A 27,540-nucleotide genomic window follows, 5' to 3' on the forward strand; every position below is an offset into this window, starting at 1 on the left:
GGGACATAGAATCTCGATATCTGACCGTTAAAACTTGAATTTTGTAAACAAACACTCACCAACCAACCGACACTCAGTATACAATCACTGTTCACAATTGTCCGCCATATTGCATAAAAATTATCATGGCTAATAAAACATAAAATACGTTATTCGAATACTCGATAAGGTCACCTTTTGTTTCTCAAAATAGTTGTTCCAAAGGAAATTCGTAAATTGAATTATAGGTATAACCTTTTTTTTTTTTTAATAATATCACGGACTATTATGGAATGGTCCGTTGACGAATATTTTGTCTCAAATCTAATACTATAATCGTCTATAAAATTATAATGCAACACAGTTATTTACCATTCTTTCGTCTATTATTACCGCTAGATAGCGCTCGACACTATATACTTTTGATGGGCTGAGTGAGGAACAGGTGGTAACAGAAAAATACAACAAACAACAAAATTCCACTACCCCGTAGCTCGCCGACCAATTTTATTCGTTAGCAATACGCCAGTACCACCACAGGGCACGGAATAATTGGCAATACAATAGTACATACCAAGGTGGATTGATATGATAAGGTGGTTGATCAATCCACCTTGGTACATACATTCTAACCATGATTAATATCTAAAATGTACGTATTTTGTCGATTGTTCCATAGAGGCACAGAGTAAGAATATGTTATGACGAATCGCGGAAAAAAAGTCCCGATAAAAATTAATGAAAATACATCAAAATTGAGGTATAAATAGGTATGTTAAAATTGTATTGAAAAATACATTAAAGTCACATAAAAAAATCATATAATATCATAAAAAATGTAAATTACTTACTTAATCACATATTAAAATATAATACAATTTAATTTAATACAAGTCTAAAATAATAAAATGAAATACAATAGTTAATAATAAATACAATTATAGTGCCTATGTAATTATAATAATAATGCTATAAAAATGTAATATTATAATTAGGCACACCTCTGTCTTATGTTATGACTTACGAGTTACGGCCGTTAAAAAGGCCTGTTTATATGTATACATATAACCTATTATTATACCAAAAAACGTTTGTTTTTATGTAATGTTCATTGTTCCTAATCAAAGTTCAAATTATAAGTATCTATATTATAAAGTAATTTCGTTTTTGTATATATTTATTAGTCTACTATATTTGAAAAACCATCCAGAATGAATTCCTATTATAACAAACTAAACATTTTTAAAAATTACCTTTCAATTTATGATAAATAATTTATAATATGAATTTTTTTATATTTATCCATACAATTTGATATATACCATATTATCATTACACTAGAACTAAATAGTAAATTACTAAATTATAGCAAAAGCCAAAAATATCTTCATTAAGGAACTTTAAAATTAAATATAGGTACATATATATTATAATATACTATACACTATATAGGTATGTATAAGCTCCCTTCTATTTTTTATGATATTATATGATTTTTTTGTAACTTTAATGTATTTTTCAATACAATTTTAACATATTTATACTTCAATTTTGATATATGAATTTCATTCATTTTTTTCGGGACTTTTTTTTCCGATTACCGTTCTGACGCTTATATAAGAATTTGTTTCAACTATAGACTATTATAATTTATATGATAGACTTCTCGTATAAACTTAATTTGTACGGTTCCAGTGGCCAATTGTTATAAAACCTATTTATGCCATTAGTCCAGAGGCGGACCCATGCGCACTAGAAATATAGCTTGGGCTTCAAGCTATATTTGTTATTTGTAATGTTTTTTTTCAATGCCACATCGTAATTGTTACCGATATAATATTTATTATAGTCGAAAACGAAGGAAACAATACAATTTATAAAAAAAAAACAACTGGGACAGTCTGACTGCAGCTGCGATGGCTATGACAATTATTGGCAGCCAAAGTTCTCCAAAGGTCAAAATTTCGTTACTTAGTTATGACTGTAGCCTTCTCGGTTCTTTCCTGCGTAAAACAGTTTTTGCTATGTTGTAGCAAGTTGTTGCTATGTTATAAATTATAAATTATAATACGGAACATCCATAACGGCCAAGCACATACACTATATTTTCCCTACTATTATAAAGTACAAACAGCCTACACGACATTAATACACTTTTCTACATTATGATCATTGATTAATAATAATTGTTATTAAAAACTTAAAAATAATTTGTACTATAATAGGTACACTGCAAAGTGGAGACCCTTTTAAACTTATTGTACAAATTTACTATTCATTTTGTGATTTCATAAATTTCCATCAACCAGTTGGCCAGTTATTGAAATAACATGCAAAGGCAAATTTGAAAACTTTTTTGAATAAACGAAATAATTACTTTAGTACCTACTTTGGTACAGCAGAGCGATTATAAATTTATAATCAATGGTTGTACTGTACATAATATGCGTGTGTGGCGTCCTCTTAAATCTTAATGTTTATTGCTATTCCGAATTCCGATAATTTCATCATATTTTGTTCATGATGCGTTGATGTGTTTGGTACTTTGGTTGTATACTCAAAACTCAAAAGCATTCAGGTAATTTCTAAATTTATTAATTGTATCTTTTTAAGAATTCTTTATTTATGTTTGTAATCGTAACCGCACCTACCTATTCGTATTTTTTTTTAATATAGGCAAAAAGTTTTAATTAAAATTTATAATGTATTTTTTATATTTGTTAATATTACAAGTCGTTTTTTGTAATTATTGTACAATGTTGGCATCCGGTGAGCGCGCATCAGGCCTGCCTATGGCCTGCTGTTTGAATATCGTGCGGCGGCACGCATAACTATTATTATTTATTAACATTCAAATAAAACGCATAGGGAAATACGGCCATCTCATTGATCTGACATATTTAGCGCCAAATTCAAATTATGTTTTATCATTTTAATATTATTGATTATTATTGAATAAATTATATTGATTATTTATTTATTTATTCAAATTATTTCTTTTATTTCTTTTATTAAAAAAATCACGGGTAAGTAGATGCCGCTCTGCTGTACCAAAGTAGGTACTAAAGTAATTATTTCGTTTATTCAAAAAAGTTTTCAAATTTGCCTTTGCATGTTATTTCAATAACTGGCCAACTGGTTGATGGAAATTTATGAAATCACAAAATGAATAGTAAATTTGTACAATAAGTTTAAAAGGGTCTCCACTTTGCAGTGTACCTATTATAGTACAAATTATTTTTAAGTTTTTAATAACAATTATTATTAATCAATGATCATAATGTAGAAAAGTGTATTAATGTCGTGTAGGCTGTTTGTACTTTATAATAGTAGGGAAAATATAGTGTATGTGCTTGGCCGTTATGGATGTTCCGTAAGTAAGACATGAGGGGGACATGTGTGTCATGTGGCTTATACGTGATAAAATATAACCTAAATACATTTGAGTCACTGTATGGTTTGGACCATATATACATATTATTCTCTAGCAATATTATTTTAATTATATAAATTTATAACATAACATTATACATCCCAGACATCATTTTGTAATGATAATATTATAATAGTATTATAATAACGTTATACTAATATTATTCGTTGTTACAATGTTATAATAATATTATTAATCAAAAAATTGCTGTCTGGGATATAATAATGTATAATAGGTATGTTGGAATCTAAATAAAAAAAAAAAAACAACATTATAATGATAATAATATGACGTGTAGTTACGCGTCACAGTATTAAGACGGTCTTAACCTTTTTTAGTTCAGCGCCCCCTTATCGTAATAACTAACTGCTAACGCCCCCCCCTCATACAAAATAAAATTTTCTTCTTATAAATATATATATATATATATTTATTTATTTATTCATCAGTATATTATAACATTAATTAATTAAAGTAAAAACTCTTATTTTTAGATAGTAATGGTTATATTTTACACCACTTAACAAAACAATTTTACTTTACTATACAAAAAGATTTACTTAACTATGAAAAAAAAAAATTATAAAATATAAAAATTATACCTATCAATGAGCCTGATGAGTAGCTGCTAATGTGGCGATTAGATAACATGCCGTATGCCGTTGTATATAGCGTATGCATTTACAACTATTCTGATTTCACGTTCAATTATTTGTAGTGTTGTTATATAATATTAATAAATTGTATTATTTTTAATCTCTGAGTTTGAAAAAGCTCACCGCCCCCTTCAAAACTATCACCCCCCGGAGAGATCGAAATGCCCCCAAGGGGGCGGTACCGCCCCCGTTAAGAACCACTGCTTTAGACCAATAAGCTATTAGTGGTTGTAAATACTAAATATACTTCGCAATGCCTGATTTAAATTTTTAATGTATTTATGAATTCTTTGAAAATATATCTTAAGAGTATTTTTGAAGTTGGATTTTTAATTTTCAATTTTAAGACACTATCAACATTAAGATATCATTTTTTGAATTCCATGAAATAATTGCATTACATTTATTTTGGGCTTTGGTCAGTGGTCACGTTAGATTTTGAATAGAAAAATTTATTCCTAAATAGCCAATTCAAGAAAGATTTGAAATAAACTATTTTTAAAAATAATTACAATCGAACTCCAGGAAGTATATTTAATTACCTAATTCCCGTTTTTAGTATAGTTTTTATAACTATGTAAACAAAAATATATTTTATTTTCCGTGACGCATAAAATTTGAGTGCTCGTGGGACACACTAATGTTCATTTACTACTCACCACAGCCCAAATGCATATGTCATGTGAATTGCCTAAATATCACTCCTTAAAACAAACTATGCTGTTGTAGTCATAAATTCACGTTTTCTTTGTCAAAAAATACAGCTGTTTCTAATTTCAACGATACGTGTCGACAATTATCACAATTTTCATTCTGAAAAATATTTGAATTATCCGTAATATGTACAAGGGATCGATTGAGCCACATTTTTAATTTGTTTAATTATAGATTGCAATCAATGTTGTTAACATTTTCTAAAATTTGAAATTAAATATGGACTTGGTCCAACTTAAATATTTAGTCAACTAAATACAATTTAAAAAAAATCTGGTAATTATACTCTGCTGTACAGTAAGTTACAAGTTTTTGGCCCAGCAAATGAAATTTTATTGACATTTATAGAAAAAAAAAAACTAAACAAATTTAAAATTTAAAATGTCCGCAAACAGCTCATAAAGTCACAACGAGTCAAAGTATTTTGAAAATTTTATCAAGTATAGGAATCGATATAATAAACACATGGTGTAAATTTCAAGTATCTACGGTTATTCGTTTTTGAATTTCAACAAAATTAGTAAATCATTACATGAGAAAGCGAGTAAATATCCAATATTGTAAGACTTTGAACTTTGCTTTGTATTACATTTTAAAATCTTAGATTTAAGAAGAAAAATGTTTATGAACTTCTAACTCAATTCGTAGTTTTTTGAAATCCGAACTTTAAATGCTTTTAAAAAAATTGTGACTATGTATTTTTAATATTTTCAACTGCCATATTGTAACAATATATTAGAAGTCTTGTATCAGTGTCAGTCTGGCCCACAAGGCTACCCGGCGACCGCCAGGGGACCATGGATATTTTTATATACTGAGGGTCCCAGTCAAATGGGAAAGAAATAAAAAAAAAAATTAAGTTTACTCTCGATCCTCTCGAATTTCCTAATGTAATATTGTTCAATATGACAATATATCTACTATGAGCTGCCATGTAAACTGTAAAGGTCAACTGTATAGACCCATGGGCCATGGTGGCATGAACTTTGTAACAATATTAGGTATAGAGCAATATAATAAAAAAAATGAGCGAGTTATTCCAGCGACACGTTAATTTCATTACAAAAATCATGGCCCTATAAAATTTGCTTATGCAGTTATTAGTGGATATATGTATTGAATAATATTATAAAAACAAAAAAACAATATTATGTTAAATTTCAACGAGTCGTAGTGTGTTCTTTATTAATTATTACCCACCTATTGGATAAGCATTAGATATAGTTATAAAAGTGCCGAAATCATACAATCGTACAATTTTATTTATACTACCTACCTATGCACTATTTTTCAAAATATAAGTTGCTTACTTGCTTTTGTTCATTTAAAATTTAACCAAATTTAACCAGTTTTTCTCCATTTTATAAATAGGTACCTAACTTCACATAATGGCTTTTTTCAATTTGTTAAAATTTATATGCGTTTTATGAAAATTTTATTTTAAACCTTGGTAAAAGGAAGGCTATTAGAAATATTATATCAATATTACAAAAAATTACAATCATTTCACACTTGTCTAGAGGGGTGACATGTCACCTCCTTGCACCCCCTAATGGACACCCTTGTTAACAACTCAAAACAAGTAAAAATATTTTCAATATTTTATGGTATATATAAAATGCTAGTATAAATGTTCAGTGCAAATTTCATTTATCTACGGTCATTTGTTTTAGAGGTACGCCAAAAACTAAAATCGTCAAAAACCGATTTTGCGTAAAATGTCTCGTTTTTCCTTAATTTGTTTTTTTGTTTTTCCCGGCGCTTTTGAAAACTACTGGAAATAAAAAAACACTCATCATTGTTAAATCAATCCATTCATCATCGCTCAGCTCAGAAACTAAAATGTGTCCCGTACATGTTGTGAAAAATGAGAATATTTTGTCGGAATGTAAATCGAGGTTGCGACGTGTCTATTGTTGGAATTATTATAGTTGTCTGTTTGAGTGATCACAAAATTATTATTATCGAACATTTTAGTGCGAGTGCTTGCGAGATACCTCCGTACCGTTACTGCTAAATGCTAATATCAAATAGTCAATCAATAAATTAATTAATTTTATAATTTGTATTTATGTTAGTATTTTCAATTACTATGTATTTTGTATTTGAAATACATGCAGTGATGTATTTTGCCCATCACTGTATATATTTCACATATAGTTTTGGCTAAAATTATCATATTATAATTACTTGTTACCAAATAGGAAAAAATAACTAAGCACTTTCCACCAAGTGAAGCTGCCACATCTTATAATTTATAAAATAGGTATATTTCATTTCAAAGTTAAAGCAATCAATAACTTATTTAGGTATACCAAAAAAAGTTACTTGAAATATCCATATTAGTTTTGTTTAAAAAACAACGTTTTGAACACGTTTTAATGTCCGACTATGTTCTAGACCTGTTTTCGATATCTTCTGTTGAACCGAAATGATCAACTTCAATTTTCTGATGATTTTCTCAGTGATCTTCTCATATTATTAATTATTGATGAAATTCCATTTCTGAAACTACCTAGTTGGCAGAATTTTTAAATATTATTAATAGATTACTGGTAATGATTTTTTGGGTAAATTAATTTCATAAATCGTTATAGGATATTCTAATTTGTAGATAAATCGTTTTCTAAAATTAGTTTCTATGAAAACTATTAATATAAAGTGTTATAAATAAATTTCTGAGAAAATTAATTCAACTAGGTACAAAAACTCAAAAATCAATTTAAATTAATTTTGGAAACGATTTCCAAAATTAGTTCAAGCATTGGTTTCTTAAAAAAAATTATATGGATCACTGATATTGATTGCATTATCCCCAAACATTTTCTTTGCGATAATCCAATCAATGACAGCTTTAAAAATTATATAAACTTATTAATATAAACACGAACGGTTTAAAATGAAATAAATTCGCATCGCAAGCACCGATATTAAAAAAAAAACCTTTTATTTATCTAATCCAATAGCCAATAGGTAGCGGAAATGACCGTTATTACTTATTATTATTTACTATCTAGGTAATTCGATTGTAGTCTAAGTAACGTTAAGGCAGATAATTAATTATAAATATATAAAAAGAAAAAAATTAACATTAAGAGTATATTATATATAAATGTTTTTTTCTAACGTTATATTAAAAATCCGACCAAAGTAGGTAGTTCGAAGGAAACTTTCTCAGTGTTACGAATACTATAAAAAAAAAAATGAAAAAAAATATACAATATACATCAGCACTATGTATATGGCGATCGCAGAACATAATATACAAGTAGACACTTACACACACACACATACACATAGTACAATAGAATACAATAGAATACAATAGAATACAATCGACAGTGGCTTGTCGTTTTGTTTTAATAATATTGTATGGTCAAACAATATAATATAGTTCGCGGTGCACAATTTTTGTATTCTAGTAGATAGGATAGAAAAGCCCGACTCCAGTTCATTTCTTCTTTCTCTTAATCGTGCCCGTGTCACCTTCGGTTCCGGCTGCCGTCGTTTTGTTGTTCCGGTCGCTGTTTTGCGGGTGTACTACTCGTGGTATGTTCATCCTTTTGGGTTGCTTCTGCTGGAGCTGTTGCTGTAGGTGCTGTGGATGCTGGTGCTGCGAGTTCTGCTGCACCGAACTGGCTTTGATGACAATCCTAGGCTCGACGGGTTTTTTGACGGTTAACGTCATGGCCGTTGCCGCCTGTACCGCAGGACAAACCTTGTTTGGTACGCAGGGCACCACCAAGGATTTGTGTTCCTCGGGTATGGTGTCCTGTTGCGGTTGCCTGTTGAACGGCCCAGCGACGGTCATGGCGTCCGCCTTATCCTTCTTCCTGCCCAGCGTCGACGACACCCTGGGGGGAGGCGGTGGAGGTATTTTTCCTGACCCCTCGGGTATTCCCGCCAACGGTGGAGGCAATGACAGTCTACGCTCGTTAACGGGACCGCATTGCGCCGGAAAGTCCGGCAATACTTTCGGGTATTTGATCCGGCGGACACCACCACCGCCATCCGAACAGCAGTCTACACCGCCGTTGCCACCATTCATCGCATACTCCTTGGATGTAACATTTATATCTTCGTAATGCGAGCTCGATTCGAAGCTGGCGTTTTTTGACGAAGCCACAGCCAACGTCTTTGGCTTACACACCTGTGAAACGAAATCGGTCAGGAAAAGAAAAGATTGACATTTCAACTTAATTTTAAATTAAGTTAATAAATTTAATTATAATTAAACAGTCAATTATACACACAGTTTGCAGTGTGATACTAACTTGGGTGTAAAAAGGTTCTTTTGGGATGTCTCGCGCTGGTTCCGATTTTGAGTATCCATGAGTGACCTTAATGCCGGGTCTCTTCTCTTTCACAGCGGGTTTCAATTGAATGCTAGTGGAACTCTTGTGTAACGTGTCTTGCGAAGACATCAATAAGTCATCACAATCGTTGAGTGCGTCGCTTCTGGTTAAAGTTTTTTTGTTAATCGAACCCAACGATAGCGATGGTTTTATTTCTACTCTTTCTAAGTGACCCATCGCGTCCATCGATTTCGTCAGCTCTATGGGCGTTTGCTTTAACACACTTATCGTCCGGGCGGCCGGCGTTGCGTCAATACCGACAGAAACCTAAGAAGACAAATACATTTATTAAATTGTTATATAGAAGAAAAAAAAATGAAATACTATGTGATACATTACTTTATTTCTAGTCTTTTCAGCTGCTTTATGAGCGTCGGGTACTTCAGATTTTTCGGCCATCACCGACGGGTCTTCAGCACACACTAACTGCCTTTTTTTATCTTCCCTCCGCTGTCTCCGCAAAATCCTAGGGGAATACCGTTGTATGATCTCCGTGTTAATCCACTCCTTGACCCGGGTGTGTGGGTCCATAGTTATCGTGCTACTACTTCTTTGTCTCGATATTTCCGCCCACTTCCCTAACCGTTTACCACCGATGGCTTCGGGTTTTACGCTGGCCAACGCGACTGAATCGTACGCTTGGTTCTTGTTAAACTTATGCACGTTTGCTATTTCTGGTTCCTCTGCAGTCGTTTTCATGTACACGTCGTTCTGCTCGTCGTCATCGTCGTCAAACGTCCGGCTCGTGTTCGCACCGTTGCATCTAAACCGGTTGTTGAACAAACGTTCGCGAACTCTCAACTTATCCCTCTGATAGTAAATTCCGCCGAATGCGCAGATGTTGACCAACAGAAAAAGTATCCCGATGATAATTATCAGAGACACGACAAAAGAGGACGACGCTTCTACGGTTTCCTGGACCGTCTTATCGGATGGTTCAGCCGAAGGCTCTTCGCCAGGGTTGGGTTCTTCTGGGAACTCATCGGGCTTTGGCATTGGGTCTTCTGGCATCAATGTGGGTAAGCTGAATATTGGTTCACGATCAATCCACGGTGGTTGGGACTCTTTCGGTATCACAGGCAACGAAGAGTACGACGGCTTAGACTGTTCTGCGTCTTTTTGCCGTTCGTCTTCAATCCTTTGTGGAAGATCTACGTTCCAAAATTTACACTTACTTGTTCTATAATTCACTCTTTGCCTGTTCGTCAAATCTGAAATCGTTGAAATATAACAATCATATTATTAGAATCGATTAATTGAATCATCTTAATATTATATAACGTATTGACTGACTTAGTTCCAAGTAAGCACGATTTGCAGTATTGTATTTCGGCCATCGTACATTATTCATTTTCCATTCATTTTGGTATGATTTTTTTGAAAAATTTGGGTCTCTAAGTACATATTAATTTGTAATTTATTTTTTTTTCGATTTTGTCTCTTTTTAATTAAGGAATTATAATAAAAATATAGAGATCAATTATTTTTACCCTGTTTTAGCAAAATTACTCCAATGAGTCATTATCATTTCTGATAATCTTTTTTCCTTTGGGTCATATTGAGTTTTAAGATGAATTGTATTACCACCCAATGGTACACCCAAAGCATACGGTAAATCTTCGCCGTTTATACTTTTTTTTACCTATAATATAATAAATAGATAATATTGTAAATAATATAACAACATAATCGTTAAATAGTCTGTCGTATATCGTTTTAAATGGATTTTACCACGTCGTATTCGCTAAAAGTACTTCTATGAGTAAAAACGTAGAAGTACGTGTTTTCGTTGACCTCTGACTGGATTTCGGCAAGTTGTGTTAAAGGTGCTAAAACCATGGCATCACTTAGAATATCCAACAAGACATCACGATTTTCCAGAGCTCCCGATGAAGACCACGTTCGATTACGGTCGGTGTATTGTGCTAAAGTGGCCGTAAGAGTGAAATCTGGAAAAAGCTTTGGAAAACAATTACCATTATACATATATAACATAAATATATTTAAATACATGGAGAATAAAATAATTTAATTACTTACCTCGAACTTAGCTTTCATGTAATCCAACAATACTTTGTTTTGTTCGTTTTCTAACATACCATGCGCTAGTGACACGCTATCCAGCAAGTGGTAACTTTCGTATTCCGTGACGCCGGCTAGGATTTTATAACTGAAAATTACATTTGTTAAAAAATCATGTTTGTGTATGTTTTTTATTATTATTATGATTTGGTCGTTCGTTGTAGTAAAATATATACTTTTTCATTAAGTTCTTGTGTTCTTTCAATAACGGCAGTGGTTCGTTGGTAATCATCACGCCATCGACCATCGGACCGAACACGGTGACGAACGGCGGTAAGTACATCTTGGTTGACACCAGATCCGTAAATCGTTTCCTTCGCAAGCATTCGAAAAATTTCTCGTTGCCACCTGGCTCGCAGTTCAACGACTGGCCAACTTGTATAGTGTTCATGATCGGATTTTTCACCCACGCCCAATCAGACAAAGCTGAACCACTCATCAGTATAGCTCTTTGGAATAAATCTGGCAGGATTCACACAAAAATGGAACTCGTTTATAACAATTAAATATATATATAATATATTTTATTACTGTAATACTGTTTTCAAACATATTTAGATTACAACGCGATAGCATTATAGCAATATAGCATTAATTTTATTATGAGATCAATGGTGTTTTTTTAGTATGTGTAAACTAGCATCATGTTTAAATAACTCTATTACTATTACATACAGCGAACACGCGTTGTTTTTAAAAAATATATTCGTTATTTCGTTCAGTGTATAAGTGAGTGTTACTCACTATTGTTATTGACCGGTGGCGCCATCATTAGAAAATTCGCGCAAGCTGCTCCGGTACCGTGTCCCATCACCGTAACCGCATTTGGGTTACCGCCAAACGCTTGTATGTTATTCTTGATCCACTCTAAGGCAGCCATTTGATCTAACAGGCCGAAATTACTAGCAGGAATGTCTCCACCGTTGGACTTTAAAAAACCTACACGAATATATTCGACAAAAATACTATAATATTTACAGTTACAATATTATTATATAATACCTACACGTTAGTACGTTATATGAGTAATATCGATCTGGTCCTATTCAACACCGACAATAGCGAACAAGCAAATCTACTTCAGGGACCAGATATAATATGCCATACAGGTGTGTAGATACAAATACTATATATACCTATTACCTTTACTCTTTAGTAGGTATATAATACAACATAACATAATATTATATTTAAATTTCTTATTTTCGTTAGAATCTATTTATGTTGACTTCACTTTTGGATACTTTGCAAAGCATTTTTACTAATTATTTTCTGTTCAAAGATAATTCATATGTTTCTATAGTATTTTATCTACTTCAAGACAAGTAAAAAATACTTAACATTAAAATGAATTATCCTTTATTTCTCTAATCATGGTTTACATTTTAAACCAACAAAAGTTACTGTCGATTTAAGGATTTCAAGAAGGAATTAAGCATAGGTACATGGGCTGACATAGAAATTGTAGGATATAGATTTTCCCGTTGTACAATCACGGTGGTGAAAAATTTGGGCTGTAGTCTTAAGTAAAGAATATAAAGGTAAGACTTCTGAAATACCTAGGTAAATGGCTAGGAAACATACTTTGGAATTCCATTTTTAAATCCAGAAGAAGTAGGTAACTGCGTTGCAATGGATTTTATAAGTGAGATGCCACAGAAATTTTCCGATTTTGGTACTTATATTTGTGACGATATTATTTTCCCTCCACGTATTTTTATGTATTAGAAAAAAATAATAATTAGTTAATAAGCGTTATATATAATAATATATTCGTATATTTTTATGCTACTCATTTATGGCCCAATCTCCGGGTACACTTTAAAAATATAGATTTCATTTGTGGCCCAATGTCCGGGTAGTCAAATGTAAGCAAATATTTTATACAAAACAGGTAGATAAAATGTGGCCCAATTACCGACCGTCCATGTTATCGTGTGATTATTTTACTCGGAAGAATCAAGAATGCGTGCCTAAACGTAATCGTAAACATTTCATCGCCTTACTTTGGCAATGGGTAAGGATCTTTAGCATAATACCTGCTGCTATCGGCCGCACAAACGTACGCGATGTCAGGTATATTATATTATACACATGAGAGAGCAGGACTCACCTAAAACGCCCACGCGGTAGTTAATTGTAATAAAAATAACTTTTCCGTAGCTAGCTAGCACGGAACCGTCGTACGGGTTGCCAGAGTTCCACTCAAACGATTCACCATGAATGAACATTATCACAGCGTACTTGCTCTTCTTGGTGTTGGCTTTGTAACCGTTTCCCGCTTCATCGTTCATTTCGTTTTTTGGATCTATAAAAAAAAATATTATGTACATTTTATATTTAATATATTACATGTATAATATTTTTGTTCAGCTGGCTGCAGGTTATTAATTGATCGTTCTGTATATATAATATATAGGTACAGATTATATATGTATATATTATTGTCTATATAGTATGATGATTGATGACCCTCGTTTACCTCAGTAAACGGTCATAGGTAATATTGCAATAATAATAGAGTAGTGAGTACAGACTATCTTCACACTCTTAACATTGGAATAGATCGAGTAATCAATCAGAAACACCAATCACGCATGCAAAATATCATCGGGAGAAAATGTATATAAAATTATGTTTAGGTATACTTAAAATGAAAATAAATAATATTGTGTAAGTACTGCAATATTTGTAATTTAGGTATATACATAATTGTTATTATTTTGAAATTTCACTTATCCCAGCAGGTACATATGGATTTTTCAATAATTATAATTCAAAAGATTCACGGATCGCCGGTATAATTACACTTAATTATTGCGTAAATGGATATTATAACTCGCTAACGATAGTATATCGTATACTATATATACCTGATAATCACAATCGACTTATAGTTACGTAATTTGTGTTATGTTTTTAATCATGTACCGCTATTAACTCGAATCGCGAGAATATTATTTTTATAGGTTACTCGAATGCATGATTGACGCTGTCTCAGTGTTATTTTGTTTACCGACGTGGTAGAGTAAACATTAGCTTTTCGTTCCGATTGAGCTTTAAATAATTTGTTATATGCGTGGGGAATACACCACTACCACCACTAACCAACGAGTGTAATGGCAAACTTACAGATGTGTAGTTTTTCCTTACTCTATTTATCTCACTAGATTTAAAAAAAAAAAAATGTTTACTTGTTATTGTTACCTGTAGATTATGACAAGTGTATAAATCCATACAATTTGTGAGATCATGATCAGATTCATCATTCATGGACCCATCACGTTAATAAGCTTATAACCCGTAACAATATAAATAATAATTCAAGAGTTCGCAACAATAGTGCATGACTGTAAGTGATTAAAAACTTGGCTGGAGTTTGAAGAAGGATAAATTAATATAATGGCGGCTTTATACTTTATGATTATTGATCATCTAACTAAGGAAAAATAAATAACATAATATATGAATTAGGTACGGGTCACTGTAAATTACTTCAGGTTTTTAATTTTTTATGTAAATTGCTGTCTAAATATATTTTATACATACGTAAATGGTTAATTACGTCGAGGGATATTATTGAAAAAACAAAATTTTTCTTTCATTTTTTAGATTTAAGATTGGCAATATTAGTGTATTAATATTTAAATGTTTAAAAATATAGGTTAACAGCTCTGAAAAGGTGTAGTATATGATAGTATTTTTATATTTAAAAAGTTACGAATAAAATAATTTATGCATTGATCTGTAAAACGATAGATATGTGGGTAGCAAGTGGATTGTAAGACACAACTTTTGACTGATTATAATAATAAAATTAACGACAATTTCCAGTAAGGGACGTACAGGAAACGGAACTATACGTAGACACGTAGGTACCGATTTACGAGTAATATTTTGATACTATTTATTATTATTATTAATTTTTTTTTCGCCGAACGACAAAACACGTCATATATGTGATGTCGGTTTACGTTTGACAACGCAGCAGCTGTTTCGGTCCACGATTACCATCTGGGACAGTCTAAAAAGTTATAAAAAATACTTGCATACGATATTCGGTACCTATATAGTATATACCAACATATTACATACATTTATACGATTACACCGGTATAATAATATATATTAATATATTATCTGTAATTGTATTATAATAAAATATGTATAATAACTTATACGTATGAACAATAGTCTTATTGTGTCCGCCTATAGTTCGAAATCCTGAACACACTCGTCACATAAATGCACAATATTTCAGATTAACCTGTTTCACTGTAATATTAAACAACTGAGTAAAATGGATTCTTATCCTATCATTTGTTATGTTATTCGTAAGGAGTGGTGGCGTGATCATTTTTTATCTGCAGTTACGCCAGGGGCATTCAATCTTTTTCATCCCGCTGCTCCTTTGTGAGTTCACAATATTTTTACGGCTCCCAAATTATTATGAAAAAATGAAACAATACGAATTCAATATTGTAGCCAATATGGGTGATTTTAACAGTGACTTTAGTACTAGAAATACAACTTCAAATAGTCGGGTAATGTGTTTCATTATCGTTTTCATAATCACTTTAATGAATATAAATAATAATTATATTAATTATACTTGACCTACATTAATTTTGGTTTCCGGTACTTTGACGCAGCTCTCTTCAACAACTCTCTCAACACCCCTGGGAGCCGTGACGTACAGTTTGAATACCTCTGAGTTACGCAATTTAATTCTTATGATTATTGACTACCCTCCCACTTACCCAGTACCGATTAATAGAAAATCATACAATATTAGTTAGCTGTTATAATTTCAAAGTCAATTGTTTTATATCAGACACTGACCTGCCAAGTACCAACCACTACCCATCCTTTTTTTAATTTATATAACTGCGTAAATGTAACCCCGTTCACGCCACTGCTATTCGTTAGTAATGCGGTGACAGCGCATGCGTGAACTACGTACAACATCTCTCATAGGTGTCTTATTAGATTTTAATTGGAAATCGAGTTATGAGTATTCCAAGATGTAGGTATAAACAACTAACAAATTTAAAATACTCATAACTCACTTTAAAATTAAAATATAATAAAAAGCCTATGAGATGCCCTAGATAATATTCTTGCCTTTAAACTTTATACGAGGTCATTTCTCTCTAATTTTAGAATTATTATGATTATAATCATTATTGTGAACGTACAATTTGCGATGTTGCGCCAGGGTCAGAGAGAGAAAACAAATAGTGTGCCGACATCCTCTTAATGCGAAGAGACTAAAAGGAAAACACCACGTTAACCACTTTAAAAAGATATACTAAAAATATGCAATAACTGCAATACGATAATTTTTGATCAATTAGTATACTGCTGTTATTGTAAGGTAAATATTACAATACATGCCACACTTTCACTGCATTCGAGGATAAGAACTTGTCCAAATTGTCAGTTGTTCTTGTATTCTCCGGATCATTCACCACAACACCCCCTCTCCACACCGTAAGTGCAATATATATTTAAATCTTCACTCACCCTTACCTTTACAGTCGCAATGGCCGCGTTAAGTTATGTATTAAAAATAATTATATACAATATTGAAAATATATACCGAAATAGTAATAGGGTGTTTGCGGACGTGTATTCATTCTCGCTTTGGACCCGGGCCAACACGTCCACGCCAGGCAATTACCGGGTTCTTTTTATTACATTTTTACACATAAGACATAGGATTTATATGTGTGTGCTGTGACGCCGTGTTAACACACACACACACATATATATATATTACTGGACTAGCATCAGTATAGCCGCCTGTACATAATTTTCTTTCTCTGTCTATACTCTATAGACGGTGTATACACCGTCGCGTGTCTATCTCTGTCACCTATGCGCCGATGTGAAGACGACACGACGTACGGAAAGGAGGACCGGAACGACACGAAGAGAAGAACTTTTTTTTATGCGATTATTCGGATTTATATTTAAGATACCACGTGCGCTTTGGTGAGGTCGTTTACCGGTGTCGTTATGAGCTAAGTACGCACGTGACGACTACGACGACGGCATTCAATTCCGTGCAGTGCCAAAGGGTATCGCTCTTTTCTTTACACACCGAGAAACGAACACGCGTCTTTCCATTTCAAACTACATTATAATGCCCGTATTCGTTTAGAAGACGACATCATTTAAATATTATTATTGTGTCTATTGTAAACGTATTGTATTATAGGTGTATAGAATTTACGACGTGGCCTATTATTACTGCTTTTCAGAATCCCTTGTCCGTGAACTATACTCGGCCGATACGCCATCTCGTTAAACCAATATTTACATAATCTCAGACCTCACTATATACGACATTAATACGAACTGTAGTAGGTCATATTATATGTTGGCGATAAAAATATTTTAAAACGAAAGTGAATACTAAAACTATAATTTACATTTCGCAATTACATGCCAAAAATCTTATAATATGGTTTGACAGTAAACACTCGAAAAAAAATATATATTTGAAAACAACATTTTTTCACTACATGAAAAATGTATACAAATTCTAAACCAAATTCCGATTCTTGGCATATTTTACGATTACTCTCTCGCATTAAACGAATTATATATTATTATTTACTACCTACACGGATATTAAATGATGAGTTACACATAATTATTTGTTAACGGCTTTGTTTATTATCGTTCTTGTCTGTTGTAATCCAATTGTAGGGAAATTAATTACGTACAATAAACTTAAAATTGAACCCCCTCCAAGTATAATATTATTTTCAGAATCAAAATCCGTTTGAGGATATAATATTATATACATAAGATTATATAGAGATATATACAGCTGGATATTTTTTTCGTGGAAGGAGGTCCCAAATATGTGTATTATACTTTTAGACAATACTGAATTTACGTTATGACATCTAGTTAAATGTATGACGAAAACAAAATGTATTACAGCCATTTATGATTAATAAATATAGTGTTAAACATTATTTTTAAATATTGAAAATATGTTTGGATAGAGGCGGAGGCCTTGAATAGGCCATACACATTATTATTTATTAATTATTACAAATTAAAGTTATTAAATACCGTTGCTATCTTAACTATCTTACCCGACTCTTTGAAAACCGAAAATGTTAAAATAGAATTTCGACAATTGGTACAGTGTACGACAAATATTCAATTAACTTGTTCAAGACATTTGAATGACATCCAAACATTATGTCTTGCATTGCGCCACGTAGTTTTAGAAGAACACGCTGTTTATTTTACGTCAAAAACATATTTAACAAAAATATGCTACAAAGATTTTTTTCACCGGAAGCAAAGACCCAGGATGACATACTGCTATTCTATATTTCTATCTGGTATAAATCATGTACGACTAAAAATACGCTGACCGATCCACGGTCGTTATGTGTACAATAGCGATGATATGTTTTCATCTTATACCAAATGACCTCATTTTATAATTATTATATACTTAACATATTATATACACATATCTTGGATTTTTAGAATAAATTGATTAACCGTTTAAGGCAGTACACATAAATAATATAACTGTACCTACACTATGGTATAACACCTATCACCTAAGTATAAATTATTCTTATTTATATATTTCCTAAAACTGTAATACTTTTTGGGATAATGAGAGTTTGCTGTAATAAAAAAGTCATCCTGTATACTTGAGAGTCTCAAACAGAAACGTATTATGAGTTTTGACACTCTTGGTATAAAGCTTAGATGGCAATCCTATAATTCAAATTCTTAACTATGATCAATAAACCACATTACCACAACAAAACTGAAAATAAGATTTAAGAATAACTCTTAGGTATATAGGTAGGAACACAGATATTTGAATTTAATTTAAGAACAAAAGTTAAATTTTTAAAATGATTAAAACGTAAAATAAGTACTTAATAACTAGTAATAAATTACGTTCATAAATTTAAATATATAACTTTGATTTTAGAGCACTACATCAGTAGTAGCTACTGTACACTATAACTAACACGAGTAAGCCATAATTAATTATCATAGGTTATATAAAATGATTTTATATTTTTCGGCATTCATGATGACGAATGAGTAATGACAAAGGTAGATGCTCGTAAGTTATGGAGTATAGGGACAGTAATGACGATGTCGCTTATATTGCTAAATCCTTTGAAAAATTGCAACCTCACCTTCCTCCATCCCTCTAAGACCTAAGTACAACTATGCTCTCGAGGTATTTAAGATTTTAATACTTAATATTATTACTATATTATGATAGTCGAAACTTTAGATAACGATTTTCAATAAATTAACTTTTGTCGGATTTGTTTCGAGTGTAAAGTGATATCACTACCGTTAAAGTAGTACATAATATTAAAATGTTTGATATTTTTAACGTATAAGTGAAATATTTGTATTCGACGTGTATAATGTATAGCTATAGTTATTTTTAACGCGTCGTTACTTCGCGTTTAAGCGTTTCGGTATTGAAAATGTCACTTACGAGGCATACACTGCACTTGCGCCTTGTTACCATATTCTCCTCAAAAGTAATCAGAAACCGGAAGCAAACATCGTGTGGTGAGATTCCATCAGCCCCAAAAACAACGCAACTTGTCAGTGTTATTTTATCATGGTTTTATAAATATACATACGCGTATAGCGTGTGCAATAGTGTGCTTACACACGTTATGCTCGACGTTTTCATGTTTCACTCCAAAATAATTAAAAATTGAGTTGGAGTTAACGAGATCAAAATTTATTTAAAGTGTATTTTAAGATATTAACCGATTTACCGATTAATGATTTTTAACCCAAATCTACTCAATTTCAACATGCCAAGCTTGAAACATAAATTAAAAATTAGGCAAAGCTAATCGAACCGTAAAAAATATAATTAGCGTGAAGAGTCCTTTGAAGCATGGTAATTTTGAACTTTATGTATACAAAATAAATATTCTCATTTATAAGCAAATGATTATTTTTTGAACAAATCTAATTATTAAAATGTTTATTGGATTTGAAACAAATATTTTACGTATACAAATATTGTCCTAATCATATACATCCTAATCTGCTCAGTGCTCAGCGAATAAATAGGTATACGGCGTTACTCATAATGTTATTATTAAAGATTATTTTACTATTAAGACGAAAAATCAAATGAAAAATACTATATTCTTCTAGAAAACACGTACACTATATATTGTTATCATTGCTGCTGTTCATAAAAATCGAATATTACGCCAATTGCCAATGTTATACATTTATACTTCATGTTAAAATTTATTGAAACTATAAACTATAAAAGTAAAAAAAATATGTTTAATTTCAAAATTAGAGAATATTAGCTTATACATAAATTATAAAAAGTAAGAACCGACAATAGCCAATAGGTTTGCTCGTGTATCATAAAACATATTATAAGCATTGATGTTACGCATGTGATTTATCACATTTACGGTTGACTTCTGAAAAGAAAGATACGATAGAATGATTAAATCAAAATTGACCTTTAATGCTGAATATTTATTAATTTTCTTGAAGATGATCATATTATGATATAATATTTTAACAAAAGAATGAAATGCCATTATTTTGTTTCAAAATTATTGATGAATTGCATTAAACAATACCCGCATAAAAAATTAATTTAAAACATTTAAATTTTTAGATATACATTGATAGTATTCTGATGATAGTGTGGCGTGTATATTAGTATAGAACACTAGATTTTAGCGAATCTAATGTTTTCGTTATTATTCTATTTAATTTATTTTATATTTATATTGCCCACCTAGTCGTTTCATGTAACAAATTCTACTTGTATAGTTGAACGTGTTTTAATATATTATTTAATTTTATAATATTATACAGTTGAATTTTGTAATGTAACCCATCTATTGTTATATAGTATCTGTGATACAGTATATCTGTATACAATTATTAAAATATTCAATGGTTAAATGAAAAATGAACTCATCACTTTAATCCTATATTATAGAAATGAAAACAATTTAAAATCACGTTCGCGAATCACGGCTATGCTTTTACGTTTAAGTCGTAAACACCCCAACTGAACGCCGGACAGGCTGAAACCGATTATCTAAACTGTTGACGACTTACCGTGCGGGGCGTATATGTTCAGGTACAGACAGTCCTCGCTCTGGTTGCCCAGGTAAGACGTCAGCCGCTTCAGGTAGTTCTGCCGGACGGCCGACAGCCGCTTGTTGGCCACCAGAAGATCGGGCGGCCGCTGCGGGCACACCGGTTTCAGATACTCGGCCCGTAGCGGCCGGCAGTGGCTCCTGTCGAACGACCCGTCGTCCGCCTTCGGGCACCACGTAGGTGACTCGCCAGGTGGCATGAACCTCTCTTGGGACGCGGCGTACGGCACGCCCAAGTACACTTCGACCCTGTCCAGCCGCTGCTCGGCCCCTCCGCCGACAGTGGTGATGAGGCCTTTGAGCGGTCCCTGCCGGTCCAGCCACACCGTCTCGGTGTAGCCGAGCACTTCAGGACGGACGCCGCCGGCGACCATCACCACGGCCGCGGCCGCGGTCACCACGACCAGGGCCAGCGTCGCCGTTCCGCCGCCGCCCATGACGGCCGCCGCCGCATCGAACCCGATGGCTGCGCGATGAACCGCGACCGCCGTTCTGTATACCGGCACCGATTTGTATTACGCTGTCGCGCGGGTCTTTCGCACACGCACACGCATTACGATGATATATAATAATATTACACACAGTCGCGAACGCAGCACACGCACACGGACACTATAGCGCACGTGCTTACGCGTAGTCACACACTGACACGCGCGCGGCCGCGGCGTACACACGGCCGCCGAGCTATTTAAAATATGTTCCACCCGCCGGCTGCGGCCGCCGCGTTCGGGCGCTCGCGGGCCTGCCAACGTAAATACTCGGGATGTGTTTCTTATAATAATATAAATAAATAGACCGACGGTTTTCGTGTGTGGCGATCAACAACGGTATAATATAGTTATCGTGTCACAGCGGATCATCGGTCCGGCGCCGATCGTGTCACCGGTGGAAAATTCTGAGTGGAAATTCGATCAGCCAGTATTGTATACTTTAGGTACGCCATCGATTTTCTTCATATTGTGTCCGGCCGACGCGCGACCGTCGTTCTTGATAAATAATATTTTATTATTAGCAAAAACGCCCAGTTGTCGTGCACATTTTAATTGATATGATTTCCGAGTATAAATACCCGTTCATATACTATCGGGAACGGCGTGTTACAATAATATAAAAAAAAATTTACGTTGGGCACTTTTACGGTGCGTTGGAAATTTTAATTAAACCCCATCCCGAGACTATTCACCATTCACGTTGTTATAATATTTGTGCGACTTAAATATTATCAATGCCAATAATATTCACACGATATTGGCTTTGGGCAGATTCCTACATTATCACAAATACTTACTAAGGTCGATGTGTAAATCGTTTACTTTTCCGGTATGGATTTGCTTACACTGTTGCTCCGTGCTTTGGTGCATTATCAAGTATGCTACCAAATACCAATATAATATATTATATCTACTACTTACTCGAGTATAATCCACCCAGGCTTGAATAAATTATAGGTTTTCATAAATACATTAAACGCCATTCAACTGTTACGTCCACGAATTATTACTATCAAAAAGTTGCCTACTTCCTAGGTTTCATCTTATTTTTAATTCTAATCATTATATTATATAGAGAATAAATGATAAATCTCTATAATATAATATTATGATCATTATTTATGATATATTATTATAATATTATATAATATCATATAGATCAGGGCTATATAGTAGGATTTATAGTCGAAGTATATTAAAGGTTACGATATCGTAACCATATGGTTATACAGAACGTAGATGGTAGATGTAATCACTTATTATAAATAATGTAAACGAGATTTATCTAGTTCATCGCAGTCACAGTAATACATCACTCGCGCCATACCTGCATTATTTCCCGTATAACAGGTACGCATAATAATATAATATTACATCGATTCGTTTGTTGCGATTATTTTTTCGAAAAGTCTATGGTCCACGTTTTGAAGACTCTCCCCCCCCCCAAAAAAAAAAAAGTAGGTACCCCGTACCCGCACATATACAAACATTGACAGGAAACGCGCACGTTTTTAATTATAAGTCTGTGCGCGCATTCCGGCGGAAGGAATATAATGGTCACACACACACGTGGTGCGTCTGAAATTCGCAAAGTCGTCCGGTATTAGGCCCATTAAGAGCATTCGTTACCAGCTTCCGAGTGTATACGTTCGTTCGCCACGACGACGACGTTGCCGCCGCCGCTACCAAGGCCTACACACGTTCTAAATTTAAACCACCACACAACAACCGGAGGCGGCGACTACAACTGCAACCGTACGGTTACGACGACGGGCCAATGCCAAATGTCAAACCCGACGGAATCGACGACCACCTAACCCTTTTCGGCAAACCTAAGTGGGTCTTTCGGGGGGAGGGGGGGAGGGGTGGCATTCGTCGAGATCATATTATAATTGTATACCTACCTAATGATATTATATTATTTTCTTGCCGTAAATGAATAAATAAATAAATATATTATTATATACTATCGTACGCGTAACTGCGTAAGTAAACTATGATATTATTATGTGTAAAGACGTAGCAATAATAATCCGCTGAGCTCAGTGACGGACGACGGGGGATGGGTGGTAGTAAATGGGTGGACCCACCCCTTCTTGGCCTCTTTAAATACGTAAATATATGTAACTCTAATAGTCGTCATCATTGCCATCAAAACATAAAACATTAATAATAAATGAAAACCATTATAAAGTGTATAAAACATTAAACGAATTGTCATGTGCCCATCAATGGACGAAGAAAAAATCGAGATGAGTATGTATTGCAGTATGAAAGTATGTGTAAAATATTTTCACCCATCACTCTTGGGACTTGTCGAGAACTGCCCCTGGTTGGCTAGGCTGCATCGATATCAACAATTTGTATTAATAAAAACACCACGCTAAACATAATGTTTCGTAACTATTGTATTATAGCTGTATTGTACATTAAATGTTTGTACACCGTTTATAAACTATACATTTTTTAGTGGGATTTTCAATGATGGAACGGGCAAAATCACGCTTACGATAGAAGTTCACTACTGGCGATTAAGCGATAAATAAAAACTATACAGATACGTTCTGTGCAGAAAATCAATGGGTCTTAGTATAAATATAGTCTTAGTAATATTACTATATTAATAAGTAAATTATATATTATATTGTTGTATGCAGTATTGACCACCATAGTTCTCATTATAGTAAGATATTAATTTATGAGATGTATACCTATTTATATAGTTTTATTATTGTTACTATTTTTTTTAGTTCTTAATTATGTAATCCAAACTGTATTCATTATTTTCATTTTTCTATTCATATGGCATAGTATTATTAGTAAATAAATATTATAATTATTCGTAAAATTCGTACCTTATACTCACACAATATACCTTACTATAAGTTAGTTTATCAATTATCTGCAGTCGATAAACGAGCTATTTTCATTTAATATACGTAATATATTGCATGTGTGTGTTTACAATAATTATGAATTGATGTTATTTATATAAACTAATTAATTTATACATGGAGTGGATCCAAAAATAAAAAAAGGGGTAACAGTTAGACAAAAAATGTGCACCTGTATAGACTAAATAAGTCATATAAAATATATAAAATAAATAATAAATACTCATATAGTTTTAAAAATTATAATAAAATATAAATCATAAATTATAATATGCCTAGCTATATAGGTACATCATAATTTATATTATAATATAAACTTATTATAAAATATTGTAGGTATGGTACACAGTTAAAGACTTAACTACATCTTATTATAATAAACAAAAGAAGTATATCCTAAAATATAGCTAAGGGGTTGATTAATCAATATATTTTAATGTATGTTTAAAAAATATGTTCTCGTACAATCGCCAAAGTTTTGACCGAAATTTGAAGTTTGTTTCCGTGGTAATAAATATTATAGTAAGTAAACAAGTATATTAATTTAAGCCCAGTGTATTTGATGAATCCTAAGTTAGATTTATCTTAAGGCTGGCAGTGACATGTTCGAAATGTCATTATCTTCTATATTTTATGACTATTATGGCGTTTTACATTTTTTTTTTTTAGCGAATATTAAACTGCCTTATATGAAAATGTGGCTGTATGCACAATACGTACTTATTGTTTTCAATAAAAATATATTATTTTTTTTTTTTTTTATTTATTTAAGTAATTTACAATCTATACAACGTTATGTACAATGAGCAAATAGGATATTTAATATAGTATAAGTAGCAGAATTTGACATTTTTGGGCAGGCACTCAGCAGCCCCACCCGACCGAGTACATTTTAGATGTCGTGGTTTTTTTTTTTTAATTTTTTTTTTTAGTAGGTGTCTAGGCCATTGTCTTTTGAGTCTTCTAATTACATTGCCAGGAAGTGAGGTGGAAGAAAGTTTCTTTATTAATGGATTACTGTGAGAGTTTAAGTTGGAGTGAAATTTAGAGTAATGGGCTTTTGCTAATTGATTGAGTGTAGGAATTGTTAGGTCTTTGTGAAGATTATTGTTTGTGAAATACCAAGGAGAAGATGTTATTAATCGTAGGCAGATAGATTGATAAGCTTGAAGCGTGTTGGTGTTAGAGGGCTTTGCAGAGCCCCATAACTGGATACCATATGTCCAAGCTGGTTGAATTATTGATTTGTATATAGTAAGTTTATTGGAAAGGGAAAGTTTAGATTTTAAGAGTGGTCTGAGGATATGAAGTCTAGAGTTAACAGTTTTACGTTTAAATTTTATGTGTGGGCTCCAGGTTAAGCGTTTGTCGAGAGTTAGCCCAAGGTATTTAACTTCGTTTGCTTTAGGAATATATTATTATACTTAAATATAACTGTATTGAATTCTAGTTTTATACATTTCAAAATCTGTATTAATTATGCAATATCACTGTTTTGATAATATTAGCTGTACAAATCTAAATATGTTATACTGATACATATTTTTGGTGGAAAATGAAAAATTATATTTAATAGGGCATTCTTGCATTAGGTACCTATATAGAGTTAATTATAAACTACCCATGCACAGTTATATTTCAAAATTAATAAATGTCTATGTGTTTGAATTACCAGAACATAATTCATATATGCTAGAGTTTTCGGATGTGCCCGTGGCAATAGAACTGTTATAGTTAAAATTATACAATAAACATTTGGTAAACTGTATATTCAATTGATTAGCAAACGAATTGTTGAAACGCCAAATACTTTTTTACGTAGCCATTATTGATATAATCATTGTCTACATACATATAGTGAGTTGCAGATAATTAACAGTTTAGACAGTTTAGTTGAAACATATTATATATACTTACAAGAAATTCAAAATGTTACATGGTTAAGTTGTCTACTGTTTAGTAGACTTCCTATTGGTACCTATTGTATAAACTATAAACGTATTAAACGATTACTATTCTGTAGATGTCCAAGAGAGTGTAGAGTATATACCTTAATCAAAACATTATATCTATATAAGTACGATACGCCCCGCAATGATGTGCAGTAGCCCAATAACATAAATAATAATAATTACGAAATGCACTCGTCGGATACGCGATAGGCCTAGATGATATTATGTTAAATTACGCGTGTGGATTCTATATTTACTCGTCGTAGACAGAGTATTTTTTATACATAAGTACGTATTTATATACTTAAAACAGACGAGATTACACACTCAGTCACTCAGACACACACACACACACACACACAAATTACAGTCAAGGTCTAGACGCATTCCTATATGGATCGGTAAGTCGGCACACGCGCAAACGCCTATTATATATTATGTTTATATATAATATTATAGAATGCGTCTGAGTTGTACGACCCGATATATAACTATACATAATTACATATTTTATTGTTCGTTGCCGATGGAGAGCATCTATAAAGCTTGCTCTATAGTATATATGACCGACGCCAGCGATTGTAGTAGCAGTGAGTTCTAAATAAACCCTCAACCCCTACGTCAAACGCAAGACTTGCAATTCGGTTGTGAACAAAAAAAAAAAAAAGTAAAACGATAATTCACTATGCCTATACATTTTATTGACCACGAACTCTCAGTAGTCTCACTTCTGCTGCAGATAGACGACTAACGGAATATTGTAAGTATCAATTTTTATTTTGAATATAAAAATGTATATACACTATATT

The 27,540-nt window shown here is 32.7% G+C and overlaps 1 protein-coding gene across 1 annotated transcript; it reads right to left on the bottom strand.

Moving 5' to 3' along the window:
* Nucleotides 1-7,710: 7,710 nt before the first annotated feature.
* Nucleotides 7,711-22,059, bottom strand: LOC132944955 (neuroligin-4, Y-linked-like). The gene is made up of 11 exons (XM_061014526.1): nucleotides 21,354-22,059; nucleotides 13,333-13,527; nucleotides 11,964-12,158; nucleotides 11,396-11,681; nucleotides 11,178-11,307; nucleotides 10,869-11,096; nucleotides 10,628-10,779; nucleotides 10,431-10,531; nucleotides 9,477-10,348; nucleotides 9,057-9,404; nucleotides 7,711-8,932 (listed from the first exon to the last, which is right to left on the bottom strand). The coding sequence occupies exons 1-11, from the start codon at nucleotides 21,829-21,831 to the stop codon at nucleotides 8,234-8,236; spliced, it is 3,684 nt and encodes a 1,227-aa protein (XP_060870509.1). The 5' UTR covers nucleotides 21,832-22,059; the 3' UTR covers nucleotides 7,711-8,233.
* Between the last annotated feature and the right edge of the window lie 5,481 nt (nucleotides 22,060-27,540).

Source organism: Metopolophium dirhodum, chromosome 5 (genome assembly GCF_019925205.1).
Source record: "Metopolophium dirhodum isolate CAU chromosome 5, ASM1992520v1, whole genome shotgun sequence".
NCBI classification, from domain to species: Eukaryota; Metazoa; Arthropoda; class Insecta; order Hemiptera; family Aphididae; genus Metopolophium; species Metopolophium dirhodum.

Bases quoted from the DNA above. Each gene is read 5' to 3' on its own strand.
- LOC132944955 (XM_061014526.1), bottom strand. From the start codon at position 21,831: ATGGGCGGCGGCGGAACGGCGACGCTGGCCCTGGTCGTGGTGACCGCG. The intron at 11,682-11,963 runs GTGAGTAACACT...GAATCCTGCCAG, and splicing joins GCCACCGGTCAATAACAATA to ATTTATTCCAAAGAGCTATA. The intron at 10,532-10,627 runs GTAAAAATAATT...ATATGTACTTAG, and splicing joins AGTAATTTTGCTAAAACAGG to AGACCCAAATTTTTCAAAAA.